The 18267-nt window shown below is 52.2% G+C and overlaps 1 protein-coding gene across 1 annotated transcript; it reads right to left on the bottom strand.

Moving 5' to 3' along the window:
* Positions 1-1594: 1594 nt before the first annotated feature.
* On the bottom strand, positions 1595-17405 carry LOC146258641 (zinc finger homeobox protein 3-like). The gene is given in 12 exon segments (XM_084672029.1): positions 1595-2137; positions 2303-2710; positions 2713-2991; positions 3172-7658; positions 7779-7890; positions 10610-10720; positions 10980-11116; positions 11269-11373; positions 12197-12428; positions 12766-13304; positions 13474-15181; positions 17270-17405. Coding segments are annotated over 11 exon segments (8205 nt in total). The 5' UTR covers positions 15146-15181; positions 17270-17405; the 3' UTR covers positions 1595-2014.
* Positions 17406-18267: the final 862 nt, after the last annotated feature.

Here is an 18267-nt window from a genome sequence, read left to right as displayed (position 1 = left end):
TGAAAACATTACATTAATATTAGGGAGGTAAACCGCTATTTTACAGACCTTAATGGCTCTTGAGGGGGTTTGGCTGGGTGGGGGTTTGGCTGTGGGTTTGGGATTTGGTCTGGGGTCTGGGTTGGGGGGTTTTGGTTACACAGTCTCCAGTGTGCTTATTGAGAGGCATTAACAGTAGCTCAGATACAGGGACTCCAGCCTTCACCAGAAACAGCAGTACATCATCAAGTAAACAATAGCTTTCTTGTAGGTCGTATGCACCTATATGGTTAAAGTATTATTACGTCTTTGGATCTTGTCTTAAAGCATTAATTATTGTATTAGCTACAGTATTATTGTTATCATTATTACAGTCATTATAATACTGGCAACAGATGACAGAGGAGGAGAGAGAAATGAAAGATAGAGGGAGAGAGAAGTTTTAAATGCACATAAACATCAATAACATCCAAAGTTTTTCTGAGAGGCAAGTCTGTCTGCGGAGACAGTAGAAAAACGCCCAATGTTCAAAACATCCAAGTCTCGAGTCAAGCATACAAAAGCTAAATACTGTACATTAACCCCCTCGTCACACCGTGGAATCCATTCAGTGAATCACTTTTCAGGTAACAGCCCATTTCTCAGAGGTCCAAAGCCCTGATCTCTGGCATGCAGAGGTGGTTCTGCAGAGGTAATAGAACTTGCGTAGTCTAAGGACTCGTCACATCTCAGCTGTTGAACAGAAGGCTGTATATTATTAGGACCACATACTTGAGACAGAGACCAGGTGAGCTGTTGACCTGAGAATAGAAGACATTACACTAAATCACATTACATCAGTAAGCCATTGGTAGTCAAACAGGAGTAACAGGCAAACCCTTGCCTCGACATATCATAAAGCTGTCATCATATTCAGACTCGAAGGATCATTGAAGCATGACAGTTAATCTCAATCAATAAGATCTATAACAAGAAACAAATACGAAATACACACAATTTTGGGTAGAGTTTGGTTAAAGTTTCAATGTATATGGTTGAGTGCTTTAAAAAAATAGCTTGCCCTGTACAAGACAAACTGGCCTTTGCTTTCTGTGCTATTTGGGTTGGGAGGATCGACTGGAGGAACAGACAGTGTACATGTACAGTAGAAGACTTATCATTGGCTTGAGAGGGCGGAGCTACATTTAAGCACCATGACAGTCTATTGGTGCTCGGCTATGCCAGCTTCAGCTCTCGCCCAATCACTGGACAGACATATGCGCTGCAGCTTGATATTAATAAACCAGCATGTTGAAAAACAATCCTCGGACATGTACAATTTTGGTTACGAGCTTTGGAATTGGAGTCAGTCTTTACAAAAGCTCTTTTTGTGAATACATCAGTCCATTTTCAAGGTTCTTTTTCTTTTAACTGCTTTGCTTTTCTCAAGTTTTGACTCTTGGGAGTTCTCTTTTTTTCTTTAAAACAATGTCAAATATTTACATTAAAATCTCTTTGACAATCTCTTTGACAGCCTTTGTGGGGACTGCTCCTAAATGCTACACAGCGACCTGACAATGCCGTCTTTGAAAAGTGGGGTGGGGGGGGGGGGGGGGGGGGAGGGAAGGAAAGGGGGGTGAGAGAGGGAAGTCTGCCATGCAGACGAAGAGGTAGAGAGGATGGCTTGGGGCTAGCGGAGCGAGGTCAAACACTGGTACAATGGTCTTTGGCCTCGGAGGCATCCGGTCGGTCGGTTTGGTTGAACAGCGGAGTTGGCGGGGTAGGGAGAGGGCTGGTGACAATGGTACTTGGTAGGGGAGTCGGGCTGGGCTGGCACATTCTCCATAAGGTTTTGGAAAAGGGGGGTGGGGGGAGTTGGGAAAGTGCCTGCTGCTGGCTCAAAGCGCTTCTCTTTGGGCCTCTGGGGTTTTGTGTCTTTGGGGTGCTGAGGATGGAGGTTTGGCAGCATGGATGGAAGTCGTTCCTACCGGCAGGGGGGAAGGGGGGGGAGTTAGGAGGGACAGCCTTGTTCGTGTGGGGCAGTGCTGCACCCTACCTAGGCTCTGTCTCTCTCCCCAGCCCGGGCAGTCAGCTCCATCTGATCCCTCTCTCCTGTGGGCGGCTCGTTGCTCAGGCTCCGGGCCCTCTTCTCCTTGGCACGGGCATTCTGGAACCACACCTGGAGGAGAGGCATGCTTACAATAAACATTGGCTGTACTATGGCGAACACAGTCAAGGACTTTCCCCCCCCCCCCCCCCCAACATTTTTTTTGGTTTCAATGGTTTCTATTTTCATAGGATAACCATTCTCTCAACCCATGTCGTTATGGGAGTGGACCCTCACCTGGACCACTCGGCGTGCCAGGCCCAGGTCCTGGCCCAGGGCCTCGCACTCCAGTCTGCTGGGCGTGCGGTGGTTCCTGTAGAAGGCCCGGAGCTGGAGCACTTGGAGGTGGCTCATGTGGGTCCTCTGGCGCTGCTGCTGGTTGTGGTGGTGGTGCCGCTGGGCCGGCTTGTCTCCCCAGGCGGAAGTGGCCGCACCCGAGGCCTCGGGACTCGGGGAGGCAGGGTCCGCCAGGCTGGAGCCCTCCTCACAGCCGTACTCCTCCTCCACCCCCTCTTCCACCTCCTCCTCATCTTCGTCCTCGCCCTCTTGGTTGCTCAGGTCAAAGGCTAGAGAGTCAGAGGTCAGGGCTGCATTGCCAGACTCTAGATCTCTGGTGTTGGTGATGGCCCCAGAGCTGGGGGGAGAAAGGGGGACATGGAGGAACACTGCCTTTCCTTGTAGGCATAGCTAGACAGATCTCCAAAGTTACCCAGGGGCGCAGCACCCATGGGCAGGCTGTATCCAACTCTCTCGGCCTCTGCCCCGTGACGTGACCGTATGTGGGCGTCCAAGGCACTCCTGACCTTGAAGAGAGCCCTGCAGAAGGGGCAGCGGAGGTGGCTGTGACTCAAACTCAGCCCCGCACCAGCGCCTAGAGACCGGAACTGGCCCTTCCTCTCTCTGGCTCGGGTGTTCTGGAACCACACCTGTACAGAAGCAAACAAGCAAACACACAAACGCCTTCATTTTCCCCACACTGCATGTCGTCATAGAAATAACACCCATGCAGTGTATCGAAGACGAGACTGATGAGACTTGTAGCTACTACGACATAAGACTGGAAGTCTCTATTCTACGTAGACGGGAGTAAGCGCAAGTGCAGCTACCTGAACCACGCGTCTCCCCAGGCCCACGTCGCGGGCTATGCCCTCCAGGACCCCTCGGGTGGGGTTGGAGTCCAGGCTGTAGCGCTGGTACAGCACCTCCAGCTGCTCGGGAGTGATGGTGGTCCGCTGGCGCTTGTCTCTCCTCTGCTCTTCCTCCCTCTCTCTCGAACCCGCCTCGCACCCCTGTCGGACCTCCGGCGCCACTTTGGAACCTTGCTTGGGCGAGGGAAGCGAGGGGTGGGACAGGTTGGCGAGGGCGTGGTTGCCGTGGGCGAGGTTGGCGTGCGCGTTGCTCATGTGAGACATCATGTGGTGCGTGTGGCCGGGATGCATCTGGGACATGGCCCCTGAGAGCAGTTGGCTGGTCAGGAGGTTTTGACTGGGGTGGAGCAGCATGTAGGGCAGGGGAGGACGGTCGGTGAAGCCCGGGTGGAGGAGCTGGACTTGGGACTGGGCTGCCAGGAGGTGCCTGGTCTGGTGCTCCTGCCACAGCTGGAAGGAGGGCAGGGATATAGGGCAGAGAGAGCACTGGAACTGGGGCTGGGCTTGTGCCTTGGTCTGGGGTTGGGCCTTGGACTGTGGCTGGTGGGAATCTGTGGGAGACCCTGGAGGGGGGAAGAACTTGGCTGGGGCTGGAGGTGGGGGAGAGTGGGGGCTAACTGGGGCTGGAGCAGGGATGGACCTCTGTAGAGCTGCGGGGCTGGACTGAGAGCCAGAGTGGGAGGTGGTGCTGGGCTTTGGGGGAGAGAAGTCGGAGCTGAGCTGAGGAGTCTTTGGGTGTTTTTGGGACGGGGTCTCTCTTCTCTGTGACCGGATCTCAGAGTCTAGGGCCTCACCCTCCGCCTCTCGGGTCTTCTCAGATGTCGATGGGGTTTTGAAATCCGCATCTCCGGGATGGCTCGACTCGACTTCGTCTCGAGTGCATTCCTTGTCGGTGTGGTGAGGGATGGCGTGGGGGTCAAAGGGAATGGGAGTGATGCCGGGGGAGTCGGAGTGGGCGTAATACTCGTAGGCGAGGTCCATCGAGTTCTCGTTCTGGCTGTCGCACTGGCCTTCGTCGTCGTCGTCGCTCTGGTCCCGCTTGCGTCGGCGGCCTCTCTGGGTGCCGTCTCCACGGTTCCTGTTCGCCCCCTCTTCGGGTCTTTCCTCTCTCCCTCCGTCACTCCCCCTCTCCTGGGTTTTGCGGGCTCTCTGCCGGGCGTTTTGGAACCACACGACGATGACCCTGTTGGGGAGGGAGAGCAGCGCGGAGAGCTTGTCGTACTCCTCCTCTCTGGGGTAGGGGCTGGCCTCAAACACCCCCTGCAGGGTTTCCAGTTGTTGCTCAGTGAAGCGGGTACGAGAGGACCGCCGGCTCCTGTGGTGCTCCCCCCTGGGGGTCTCCTGTCTCTGGGGCTGGAAGGGGTGTTGGGCTGGGGGGGCTGGAGACTGGCACAGTGGGGGGTCTGACTGAGAAAGAGCCGGTGGTTCCTCTGCGGTCTTCTCCAGGGGAGTGATGGGGGGGTTGCTGAAGTTGTAGGGCGAGTCCTTGTCACGCTGGCGCTCCTTGAACAGGGTGTTGCGGAACCAGTGTTTGATGACTTTGTGAGGGAGGCCGGACAGGGCGGCCATCTTGTTGATCTGTTCGTCACTGGGCAGGCTGCTGATGTTGAAGTGCTGCCGCAGGACGTTCAACTGCTCCTCCGAGATGCGCGTCCGCGCCCTTTTATTTTGGCCTGACAGTCCTGGGCTCAGCTGGGCTTGTTGACCTAGCAGCGCAGGGCTGAGTTGGGGTTGTTGTCCCAGCAACGCTGGACTTAGCTGGGGTTGTTGCCCGAGCAACACGGGGCTGAGCTGAGATTGGTAGAACTTGGTGAGGTCAGAGTTCAGGCCCGGGTCCATGTTGGAGAGCATGGCTTGGGACTGGAGTGCCATGGACTGCATCATAGCAGGGGAGAGCAGAGGGAGGTCTATGGGGAAGGGCATAGGGGGTATGGGGAGACTGGGTAGGGGGAGGAGGGGTAGAGGTACGGAAGCTTTGGGCTGGGGGGCAGGGGGAGAGGAGTCTGGTGAAGGGGTGCTCGGGACCGCAGCCTCCTGCTGCGGAGAGCTTTCCGGGTGGGAAGGTGATGGAGGAGGAGAGGGTGTGGCTGGCGCAGGAGCTGGAGTGAGGGCTTTGGCTGGAGATGGGGTGGAGGCTGGGGCAGGGTGGGGCAGAAGCTTGGGCGGGGAAGCGGCTGTCTCCGGGTCTGGAGTTGGACTTGCCGCAGGGGCAGCCTTCTCCACAGACATGGTGGTTTGTGTGAGCGGGTAAAGACGGTCATACTTGATTCTGTACTGCCTGGAAAAGCTTTCCAGCATAGTGGGAGGCAGAAGCAGCTTGTGCACATACTCCTGGTGGCTCTTTAGCACCAGGAAATCAGAGAAAAGCTTCCCGCATTCTCCGCACTCCCTCTCCTCCGGACATCCTGTCGCCTCGCCGCTCTCCGCTTCCTTCCCGTTGTCCTCCGGGCAACGTTCCGTCTCTCCGTTTTCCAGTTTGCCGTTCCTCAAGTCGACCTCCGGTTGTCGCTCCAGCCGTGCGTTCTCACAGTCCTCCTGCCCCCCGGCTTGCGGCTGTGCAGCACTCCTCTGCGTGCCCTGGGTGTACTGCAGGGCCAGCTCATAGCCGAAGCTCCCCAGCAGAGCTCTGAAGGCCCCTCCGCTCACAGCAGCATAGGGCACCCTGGGAGGAGGACAGCTACAGTCACCGTGGCTGACCGAGGAGCCAAGATGGCCGACACGTGCCTCTCCCTCTTCTGGCTCTCTCTCAGTCATGACTTTCACTCCTTCTTCGCCCTCTTCCCCTGGGCTCGGCGCTCCGTGTCTCTGGTCCGTGCGGGAGTAGCCGTCTGCTGTTTCACAGGGGGGCTCCTGAGGAGGTTCGGTTGGGTTTGGGACTGGGCCATCTCTGTTGGCTTCACCGCGAGGCTGCTCCGAGTCCGGGGAGGGGGCAGAGGCAGTCTGCCTCGTCTCCGGGCCTTTAGGGGTGTACTCCGGGCTGAGGTTCAGCTCGCCAGAGAGGTAGAAGGGCAGAAGCAGCTGCTGCTGCAGTGACAGGAGGCTGTCTGGAGTGATGCTGAAGTGCTGCTTCATGAGCGCCTCCGGGCCCAGGGAGAAATGCTGGAGCAGGGCTGGGTTGAAGAGCTGGGACTGGAGCAGGCTGGTGTGCTGCTGGAGCTGGGCCTGAGCCTGCGCTAGCTGCTGCTGCTGCTGCAGCAGCATCAACGTCTGCTGGCCTCTGGTCGCTATGAGGTCCGCCACTCTCCTCTTGGCTTGGAGGCTCTCCGCCTGACCCGAGAGCTTCCCGTGGCCGTCACACCGTGAGCTGGGGCCTGCTGGGGAGGACAGGGAGGGGCTGGCTGGGCCGAGCCCCCTGGAAGACTCTTCTCCTCCCCTGGGCAGGGGGCTGGAGGTCGCGGCCCGGGCCGAGGGCGGGGCAGGGGTTTGGGCCGAGGACTGCGGCGCCTGGGTCTGGGCTGCGCGGGCACGGGACTGGTGGAGGACCGAGCGGAGGTGAATGTCCAGGGTGGAGCTCTGGCTGTAACCCACCCCGCACACCTTACAGCGGTAAGGTCTGGGGTCGGCGCCGCGGGGAGCATCGGTCGGCAGCGGGCCCGAGTCCTGCTGGGCCCGTCTGGCCCGGTGGAGGTGGGAGACGGAGTTGTAGTGGACCAGGAGGATGGTCTTCTGGGTGAACGACTCGGAGCACACGGAGCACTTGTAGGGCCGGGTGGGGTCCATGTAGCGCTCCATGGTGGAACTGGAGCTCCTTCGAGGAGGAAGGCTGTGGCTGGGTTCCGACCCGCTCTCCTCCTGCTGTGGTGCTAGCGGACCTGGCTCGCTCGCTCCCAGACCAGGCTTTCCAGCCAGCTCCAGAGGACGGTCCTCTTTCTCCACTTCGCCGTCCATCGTTTCGTCCCCTCCGCCCTCTCTATTGGGCTCCACGGTTCCCTCCCCACTCATCCCCTCTCCTGCGTCTTCCAGGGCCTCGTCCTCGCCTTGGTCCTGAGCTGTGGCAGGGGGTTGGAGTGAGGCTGTACTCTTCCCCTGGTCTGCCTGGCCTCTTTCCAGGAGGGCGTTCTGCCCGAGGGCCGAGGTCTCCTGTGGGGTGTGTGTGTTGTTCAGGTGCCTCTGAAGGGCTTCTTGGCTGCGGCACTGCCTGGAGCAGAGGGGGCACTCTGTCGCCGCCCTCATGGCGTGGTACTGCCAGTGCACCTGGAGCTTCTCCCGGGTGGGGAACGCCAGGCTGCACTTGCTGCAACGGAACTTGTAGCCGTGGCGATCGGACAGGGCGAGGTCGCCGGGCGGGGAGGGGGGCGAGTGGGGGAGGAGGGGGCTGAGGGACTGAGCGTGGCCGTTGGGGGTGTCAGGTTCGGCTGAGAGTTGTTCCTCGAGCGGGGGGGTGAGGAGGGCTGGCACATGTTTAGGTGTGGTCGAGTCTCGTTCGAGATCCTCCATTAACGTGCCTTGAACACACAATAAGAACAGGAGAGTTTTACTGTATTCCAAAATAATACATTTAAGTAAGCCATTAAATAATATAAATTCAAACAAAATAATTTTTTAGGTCAAGCGGAACCGCTAACCATTATTTTGGAGGGAAGAATCCTTGATGCTGGAGGCATTCTGAGGATTCTGTTGTTGTGGATCCGGTTCTGGGAGGAAGGGACCCTCTGACTGCTCAGACGATGGCAACACCTGGAGAACAAACGGTCGGAGACGTTACAGTATTTTTCAGTCGCTAGGACACATTTCTCAATACTTCACGTTTTCAAAACTCTTCACACAGTGAGCACAACAGAAGTACATGTGGGCTAAACTGTGGATTATTTATCATTGCTTTGGCACGAAATGCATTCAATGACTACATTTCAAATTACATTCATTCTTTTCTCACTTCGACAACAACTGCCAAAACTCTATGTACCTACAGGCCAATTTGCACATGCTAACATACTGTTTTCAAGACTGTTAAACTTCAGTTCAAAACAATAACATAATCCAAAACTGAATGAGACAGAAATTTGCTAAAATTCTACAATAATATTGTAATGAAAGATATTTCAAATCAAAAAATAAAATGCTATAAAATGAGCTCTATGGAAGGGTTGTGCTACGTGAGGAAAGGGCTGCAGAGAGAAGATATCAGTCAACATTTGTATGGGACAGTGTGGCATTTAATTACTCCCGTGCAGTCACTGAGTGGTTTGCAGCCCATCCCAGAAAAGTGTCACTTTTCTTCCCACCTTACTCTCCATTCCTCAACCCCATAGAATAATCATTTTCCTCATGGAGGTGGAAAGTATGACCACCATCCACATGATCAAATGTCCCTCCTGGATGCAATGAATGCTGAATGCCTGGCATGCCAAAAGATTCTTTCCTAGGTGTATTGCCCTAGATGACATAAGATGTGATGTGGATGAGAACCTATGGCTAAATGCAGAAGATTACAGTACCATTCCTATTGTATCTGTATCAGTGTGTATACAAATTCTTGTATTCTGGAATGAGTGAGAAAAGAAAGAAAGATATACAACATATTGAAGCATACTGCATCATGTCTGATTCATTCCAGTAACATATATTGCAGTGAATTCAAAACAGTAGAGGTGTCCTTGTTTTACTTAAGAAAACTTTGTATAATGCTACCGGTTGTTAGTGATTTTTAGGTCATTGTTTTGTGGGTGACAAAGTATGTTTGTTGGCTGTCAACCTTTGCTAGTGTTATGAAAGAATGAGTTGATTTGAGACATGTATGAAGTGATTTGGTAGTTTTAGTGCATTTTGAATGTGAAATTAACTGCTGTGCCGAGCTGAAAGTTGGTTAGGAGAACTGTGTGAAGAATTTTGAAAAAGTGACCTAAGTATTGAGAAATGTGTCCTAGCGACTGTAAAAAACTGTAAATGTCAATCAGAATCTGTCCTGGTCACCTCTCTCCCTCACATGCCAATGATGAAAATCATGATGAAACTACGGTTTCCTTTCAGTTTTGTTATTTTGAATCATTTATGGAGGCTGAATTGGAATAAAAAATTGTTAAATGGGTGGACACTAATTCAACTTTTTTCTGATTCCTGATCATTGTGATAAATTGTACTAAATGAGAGATGCTTCTTCTGATTCTAGACCCTTGTACAATATGTGAAAGCACCTAGTAAAAGTGTATGAATATATGGATGCAATACCAAGAACCTGCATGTATGGAGGCCAATATTTATAGGTGCAGGAGGTATAACTCTGCCCTTGAGCTCTAACGTTGCCCTCTAAAAAACCCTGGGGATTTAATAAAACTTTATTGAACTCAATAATGAATTCTGAAGAAATAAATGATCTGTTCTTATAGGAACAGCCAGGTTTCCGGTTCCAAAGCACTAAACACATATAAACCAGAAAAGCTAGCCTGAGGAGAAGTAACACAGGGATTTACATGACAAGAGTATTCTCGGCATAACAGCTTTATAAGAGACAGAAGCGACACACACCACACACACACACACACACACACACACACACACACAGCCGTTGCAGAGAGACTGAAGGTCAGGCTTAATCTAGAGAGCGTAATTGGAAAGCAAGGTACATAATGGCCATCATCACCTCAGTCTGAATTAATGAACCTCAATTACTATTAGAGAGAGAGGGGGGGGGGGAGGAGAAGAGAAGAGAAGGTGCATAAGAAAAAGAGAATGAGACAGCAAGGGGAGATGGAAAAGGAGGGAGGGAGGGGTAAGACCAAGAAAGGGAGAAAGAAAAGGATGAGGGGGGGGGACGCAGGGGAGCCAACCTGGAGAGGGGAAGGGAGGGGTTAAGAACAAGAGGGAGAGAGGGCAAGCGACAGCAAGCAAGCGGGCGGTGTGGGGGGGGGGGGGCTGTGCAAGCGGAGGGAGGGATGAGAGTCAAAAGAGGGGGAGGGGAGGGGCAAGAGTAAAAAGGGTGAAAAGAAGGAGGCAGTGAAGTGGAGGCAGAGGCAGAGAGAGACAAAGGCCACTTAGCATACGGGCTAGCGAGATGGAGCGCGGTGATGTGGATAGATGACCACTCTTTGTTTCCTGGAGAGACGCAGGCGAAAAAAGCACGGGGCCCATTTGAGCTTGACTGCACTTCTGCTAATAGAGGGGCTACTTAAACATGCATTATGAAAGCACTGCCTTTCTCTCACTCAAGCACACTCACATCCTCTGGCAAACCGTTTGTCACATATTTATATATTTCATACAATGCATACACATATACACATCCTCAATGCTCAACGGCTTCAAAGGCGACAGTGGGCAGCTGCTTAAACATGCGCTACCTTCTTCTCTAGTGCTTTCTTAATGTAATTGTCTCGGTGTATCTAACAATACCCCACCCCCCATCCTTCCGGCTTGCCTGTCTTTAATCACACCCACACACACACACGCACAAACTGACCGTGCTGATGAGCTTATCCACACAGTCCTGGGCCACACTGTGGAGGTGTGTGAGGTGGTGTCTCAAGTGTGTGTGGGCCAACTTGACCTGGCACAGAGGACACTGGACAAGCTGAGGAGAGAGAGAGACAGAGAGAGACAGAGACAGAGACAGAGACAGAGACAGAGACAGAGACAGAGACAGAGACAGAGACAGAGAGAGAGAGAGAGAGAGAGAGAGAGAGAGAGAGAAGGTGGTGCGGGGGATGTCAATCATCCAATTCACGAAAGGCCTCGAGCCCATACACGTTTTCCAGCCCTCTCGCATGGTTCGCTCTAGAGGAAAGTCGTCTGACACAAAAGGAATGAGTTTCTCTAAAGAAGCCACGCACCTGCTGGTGGGCAGTGTGCTGGTGTGTTCTGGGGCGTTTCGATAGGAAGGGGCTCTCCATCTCTTCCGACCCAGGGGACGGACGCTTAGCTGGGGGCATTGAGTCTCTCCTCTCCCTGTCCTCTCCACTGGTATCATCTACAAAGTGACAACACATTCAGAAGTCTGTACAAGCCGGGGGGAAAGGAGAAACTTCAGTCGAACATATGGAGAAAGGGGTTTTAACCGTTGGCGTGCCTGTTAAAAGAACGTTATGGTGGCAGGTCTTTCTGTGGCAGGATCCATCTTACCTGTCTCTTTAGCGGCCCATCTCTCCCCCCAGGTGTCCGTGTCTTTGGTTTTGTCGGATAGACAGTTGGAGTCCTCACTGGAATCTTCCAGATCATTAAGATCTCCTGAGGGGAAATCAAAGAGGAACCTAATGTTATAGAACAAGTCTTGGTGACATAGAACACTGGTCTGACATTGAGTCTCACTCTTCGGACTCACTTTAAACCAGATAATAGGCCTCAATGAGACAGCACTCTCTTTTACTGACACTATTGATCAGGTATTGATTCTCTATTAGAAGCCCGTCTCGGGTCGAAAGAAGTTAATACAGACTTGACACAGATCGCTTAATCCAGATTAGATTGAGACAGAGTAGTATTTAAGGAAAGTTGTTTGATGGGTGAATTTGCATCCGATCCATAATCACGGCATTGTATACAATATGACAGTTTAAAAACACTGACACATTTGGGGTGGGTTTTATAGCTTCAATGGATACAAAGATCAGCTCAATTGTGATAGGCTTACGGCAAGAATTGATCCCTCTTTGTTCATTAGTATACACTGATGTTATTGGACCATTGATTAACAGGTGCTAGTTGACCGTTTTCAGAGGTGATTGGGGATGTAACAAGGATGTATATTGACTAATCAATTGATGCAATCAATATTTGACCAACATGGCCCGTTTCTCCGCTCTCTCTCCACGTCCCAGCTCTGATCCGCCTGGCTTAGCTTGGGGGAGGCTGGGGGAGGCTCTGTGGCCCACGGGACCCTTGTGGAAACGTGTCTCCTACAAGACTTACATCCTCATTAGAATGTGGGGAAAACACAATGCGGGCAGGACTCTCCAGCCAATTGCCATTTGAAATCAAAACACACTTCACCCGCCCCCCCCCCCACCCCCCCTCCGCACACACTTAACACGGACGCGTCCCCACTGTATACCTGCATCAGGTGTAGAACACTTTCTTATGGTAAAGATGGCCGCCAGCTCCTCCCCTTCCATCAGACCTCCCTCCGTGGGTGGCGGCCGCCCCAGGAGCCCCTCCTTCTGCTGGTGAGCGGCAGAGTGGGTGTGTCTGGTCAGATGGAGCTTGGAGGGGGAGGAGAAGTTACAGGGCAGACAGTGGAGGAGCCAGGAGCCTTCCTCTACAGCACTGTCATACTTCTGCAGAAACTACAGGAGGAGGAGAGAACGGGATACACAGGCCTCGTTAAACATGCGGCGCACCTAGCCGACACGTGGAGCAAAAGTGGCAAGCCGAACAATGTTATGTCATCGACAGCAAGCGGAAAGGGGGGGAGGGGGGGAACATTTTTACACTTCCAAGTCGCTAATAAAAAATAACGCCTACAGAGTTCTAAACCTCATAGGGCCTACTTCTGGGGTTAGCATGTGAAGGGTTAGCATATGAATGTGCTCCTAGAACATAAAACACCAGAAATATGTTATACAGACAATGAGCACTCGTGCTACATCCCCTGGCAGTCAGTGAGTGGATGTGTGTACTGACCTTGTATACTCGCTGACTGGCCTCATGGTGGGCGCCGAGGCAGTGCGCCCGGAGCTTTTCCACGCTAGTAGTCACATGGTCACAAAGGTTACACCTAAGCTGGACGGGGTTTCCCTTGGCAACCAGGTTGGCCTCCTCCTGGCTGGTGGCTCCGCCCTCTCGGATGTGAGCAGCTAGCTGGTACCTGCTGCGGTGTCTGTCTGTCTGGCAGTGCAGGCTGAAGTTAGCCCTGAGAGGGGTGGTGTAGCCACACAGCCTGCAGTGGCAGCCTCCAGCCACTAGGGAGCACCAGTCAGACTGGGGCAGAGAGCGGGGGGCGCTCAGGTGCTGCTCCAACGCCTCCATGCGGTCAGAGGAGAAGCAGAAGCACACCAGGCACTGGAACACGGCTTGGGAGCGGGCTGGGGTGGGGGAGAGGGACGGGGGAGGGGGAGGGGAGGGGGAGGGGGACGGAGAGGGGGTGAGGGTGGATCCTAGGGTGGCCGGAAGTTCTGGTACTTGTTGACTGCTCAGCCGCATGGTCAGCGAGAGCTCTCCACCTAGGACACACAGACACACACACAGGACAGACACACACACACACACACACACACACAAGACAAGAGGAAACATATGAAATGTCGTGGCACAACTAAAAGGCTTTTATCTAACACCTTCTAAAAGTGTTTGAGTTATTTGTCTGTGTGTGTGTGCGCGCGTGTCCCTCACTTGTGCCATTTAGGTGTTTGAGCTGGGTTAGCTGGGGAGTCAGACTCCTGCAGTGAGACAAGTAGTAGCCTCTCTGCAGACGCATCATGTTGTGTGTGTGTTTCTCGCTGGTGGTGTGTATGCGCAGGTTCCGGGCAATGCTGGTCTCGTAGTCGCACACGTCGCACCGCCACCTCTTGCCCGCGTGCGTGTGCGCGGCTGCGGGTGCCGTGTGCTTGGCAGGCAGCGTCACGGCGTGGGGCGCGTGTTTGAACGCCTGCTCTTCGGCCGCGTAGCCGTCGGACGGGCCACAGTGGTGTGGCGCCTGTTCGGCCGGCGCGAGCGCGGCGTGACCATTGGCGTGTCCTCCCGCTTGGACATTGTTGAGGTGCTTGTCTGACTGCATGTGGATGCTGAGGTTGCCTTTCGACGAGGTAGCGTAGTCACACACCTCACAGCGGAAGGGCTTGTAGCCGCAGGCGTACGTCTCCCCTCGGGCTAGGCGAGGATGGGACTGCCCGCTGCTACAAAACAAACACGCGTCCCTGTTCCCGCCGCACACACACCTCCCCTCCGGCCCGCCGCACACGCACTGCCCCTCCGTCTCGGGGTGTTTCTCCTTCATGTGGGCTTGCAGGGTCTGCTGGGATTTGTAGTGCCAGTTGCATTTGGGGCACTTGAGCGTCTTGCAGGAGTTGCGGGAGTGCATCAGCGTCATGTGGCTGCTGAGTGAGTTGGGGGAAAGGTCTTGCTGGAGGTTCTGAAGGACAGCGTCTTCCCTTTCTTTGTTTCTCTCCTCGTCGACCTCGCTCTCACCCTGGCTGTCGTTTGGTTCTGGAGCTTTGGCACCGTCTCCATTGGCAATGGAAGTCTGAGTAACACCTGCCGCCCCGCCTTCCTCACCATGCATACTGGTAGACTCAGGAACCATGAGGGGGAAAGCGAGGGCGGACTGCTGGGATTTAAAGCTCTGAGGAAACCCTGGAGTACAGCCCTGATCTCCCCTCAGAGTGTCTCTCAACTCTGCCTGGCTCAGCGGGGACGGGGAGGAGGAAGTATACGTGAAGTGCTTTGGAGAGGTGGAGGGAGAGGGGGAGAGCTTTGGAGAGGTGGAGGGAGAGAGCTTTGGAGAGGCGGAGGGAGAGAGCTCTGGAGTGGTAATAAGAGAAGGGCGGGGCTTTGGAGAAGTCGGTGTTTTGCTGTAGTGTGCGCCGTTGGCCATTACAGTGCTGGAGGAAGAGCTGTGCTGGCTCTGTTGAGGTAATAAAGAACATTTGGATTTGGTTTGGCTTTGGTTTGAGATGGCCTCCTCTTGCTTCTCCTCGTCTTCCCCTCCGTCTCTGCTGCCATGGGGCTCGATACACACCGCCTCTTCTCCCTCATCTGCAAACACTTCCTCCTCCTCCGTCTCTTTCTCCCCCGCATCCAGGCTCTGTCCGTCCCCTCGTTTGTGTCCACCTCCCTCGGTGAGCTCTCCTCCCTGGGTCTCCTCTCTGGCCTCGGACCCCTCTGCGCCCCCCTGCTCTGGCTCAGGCTCAGGCTGGGTCAGGGGCTCTTTGGCAGGGGCCGAGGCTGAGGTACGAGAGGACCACCCCACATCAAGACTCGCCGCCGGGCTCAGGGGAGGAGAGGCCGTCTTTCTCTCCTCGCCTTCCCCTCTCCCTCCACCCCCTCCTCCCTCACAGCTGTCCATTCCAGAGCCTACAGCTGACTGTCATCACCTCTCCACCTGGAGGGAAGCGGCGGGGAGGGAAAAAGACAGGAAGGACAGAATCAAGCCGATGATATTACACAACAGTCTCATGGCAGAATATTGATCAGGGTCTATGAGTAGCATCAGTTTAGCTCAGTCTTCACAGGGCACACCACACAACGCCTGGCTACCTGGGGCCTTAGCACTTTAATAGGAAAATCAATAGTCTGAGCGCTAAACTAAGTAGAGGAATGCTGGTAAAGGTTACGCCGGCAGTCTGTGGTATTCCAAAGGGATCTGGATGGATTGAACCAAGCATAGAGTGCTTTCTCTCTGTTAAGGCTGGAAATACCTTTCTCACTATGCTTGGAAAGGAAAGAACACCGAGCAACCTTATCCATCTCGGGGATAGCCTAGTCAGCAGAACAGCATGTGCGTTACAGGACACCCGTAAGCGACATGAGCAACCCATCCCGGCAACACGCACACTTCAATTATACCCTCCTTTTTTTTTTTACATTGTGTACTAATTGGCAATTAAGGCAGTACCTGAATGTGGCCACAAAAATGCAATAAATCTCACAAATGTTGTTCCACTCATTACGCCTCCACCCTGATATTTCATAACCCATCTTTCAAACCTCGTGATTATTGTGTTGTACACAATACATAATCAACTCATTGTTTATTACAATCCAAGCAAAATGAGCATCGCTCTCCTCCGTGCCCCCCCCCCCCTCCCCTTGTCTGGCTGATGATGGATGGCACTGGCAGTGGATACAGCACTCTCTCTCTCCCCCATATTGCGCCCTCTCTCTCTCCCTCTCTCTCTCTCCCTCTCCCTCTCTCTCTCCCTGCATTCAACCATCTCATCACTGACCTCTTTTAATCAAGGGAAGACCTCAATGCACCCTCACCTTCTCCTTCAGCCGGCCCCCCCACCAGCCCCAGCCCTTTCCCTGCAGCACCTCTCCCCTCCTTCCCTCTCCCTGTGATATATGGCTCATAGCTTCTCTGTGATGGAGCTTTAATGTACTGTGTTTATGTCACAGGGCACAGACCCCTGTCCACTGCAGCTGGCTGCTGTCCTGGCCAGGCCTGAGAGCTAGCAGGAGGTATGCCAGTCAGCCCACCTGCCCGCCCACCTGCCAGCACAGATCACCCCCATCTGATAAAGATTTTCATTTACACTGCAATCAATAACCCGGGTCTATTGGCTATCTAACTATTTATACAAGCATTCCCAGCTCTCCATCGATTCAAAGTACGGGAAACCATTACTTAGGAGTGTGCGTGTGTGTGTGTGTGTGTTAATTTCTGCTTTGTGCATTCAACATGGATCAGATGTTACACCCTACAACACCATTTACCAATGGATCTCATAATATGCAAAACCACAAACGTACTTATTTAATATACTAGTCTACAATAAGTAATGCTAGATTTTACTGGATGCATACCAGTTGCAAGTTATTTTGTAGAATTATATTGCACAATACAATTTCTCAATACAGTATAACGTGAGTGTGTCTGTGTCAGTATGCGAGCTACACTGATATGGTGTGTGATATAAAGACCGAGAGACATATCTGATCAAATTTACATTTCTACCATTTTGTCTTTGATCATTTTATCTTCGAGATGTCTTTCGTCAAAATAGAGTAGCTAACCGAGGCCGAAGAGAGGAATTACTACTTATTGAAACAATCGTGAAATCAAACAAGACCACAGAAAGCAGTGCCGAGCATTCTCGTCTTTGAAGGTAGGCTAGTTACTGTGTGATAACAACTACGGTTGTACGATATTGACTGAACAAAAACTAATTGGCAGATACTAAGAACACAAACTCAGCAGCTTGCGTGGACAAAAAAGCATGAGGCTTTCTATGTCACCAAGACCGCTGCGGACAGTATACCTTAAAATGTGTTTACAAAGAGCGACGAAACCACCAGAATGTCTCTTCCGTAAACAGCTCCACAGATTTAACGGTTTTAGCCTTGTAAGAACGCCAAAAGAAACTACAAAAGACGGTTTGAATGCGATCAACTCATGTAGGCTATACAGTCGCCACAAAACGGCATGTGTTATTGTTAATATAAGATGAATACAAACTAATACACTTACATCTCAGCAGCGGCACGGGTTCCGTGTGCTCTGTGTGTAGTAATCCAGTAAACACGCGTGTAAAACATCCACTTATTCCATTTGGATGGATCTACAGTATTTGTTGACGGAACGAACAGGAGAGAACAGCATAGCGGGGTCCAACTTGTTTGCAAACAGTAAATTAAAGCTATAATTACAGTAAACAGACGATCCGGAGACGGAGGGGGGAGTGCGAGCTCCAGAGGTAGAGTGAATTCTGATCAACGAGGAGAAAAAACACTTGGGTCTTTATTCCTACTAATTAGTTTCCTTCAAAAAATGGCTGAGATTGACGCACTGCGCATGCGCGTCATTGCGCAGACATCGCTAATTAGCCAGTTTGGATCAATAGGATTCCGCGATAGAGAGACGGCCGAAAGAGGGAGATGAGATTGGGAAAAAACATTCGAAAAGATAGAAAGCACATATGATATGTTAAACAAATCTGCCGATGTCAATATTCCAGCCAGAAAATTGAACAAAACCTCATGTCTAGCTGAGTCACCGCTTATTCTAAACCTGTGATTTGGCCAACTAGAAGAGTTTACACAGCTATAATTTGGAATATTCATATTAATTCAATACTTAAATTTGTCTTGACTATAAAATAATTTCCTATAGCTTATCATAATGTATTTGATATGCCTAGAGCAGATGCCGATACAGGCTGTTTTCTTCTCTTTCTATGATGATAAAGCCCCATTCGCCTCCACGCTTAAACATTGACCATAGTTTATAATTGCTCAAATTGCTAGTCTTAATAATTTGATTCTTGAATTGATTTAATTATTCAAATTACCCCAAAATCACAATTACAGTCAATGTAGGCTAGTCTAAATATACACAAGTGAACTGACTAGATTCTCAATCATCTTACTAGAAAACAGGGTTTGATTAATAGTTGAACAACAAATCGTGTCGTGTGGTCATATACTGGTGTCTGTCCATTGAACTGTCTTCACAGTACTCAAATATGT

This window comes from Hypomesus nipponensis, chromosome 14 (genome assembly GCF_054491055.1).
Source record: "Hypomesus nipponensis isolate SF chromosome 14, ASM5449105v1, whole genome shotgun sequence".
Lineage (NCBI taxonomy): Eukaryota > Metazoa > Chordata > Actinopteri > Osmeriformes > Osmeridae > Hypomesus > Hypomesus nipponensis.
The sequence above is the reverse complement of the archived record's forward strand: the minus strand, read 5'-3'. Positions and strand labels throughout refer to the sequence as shown.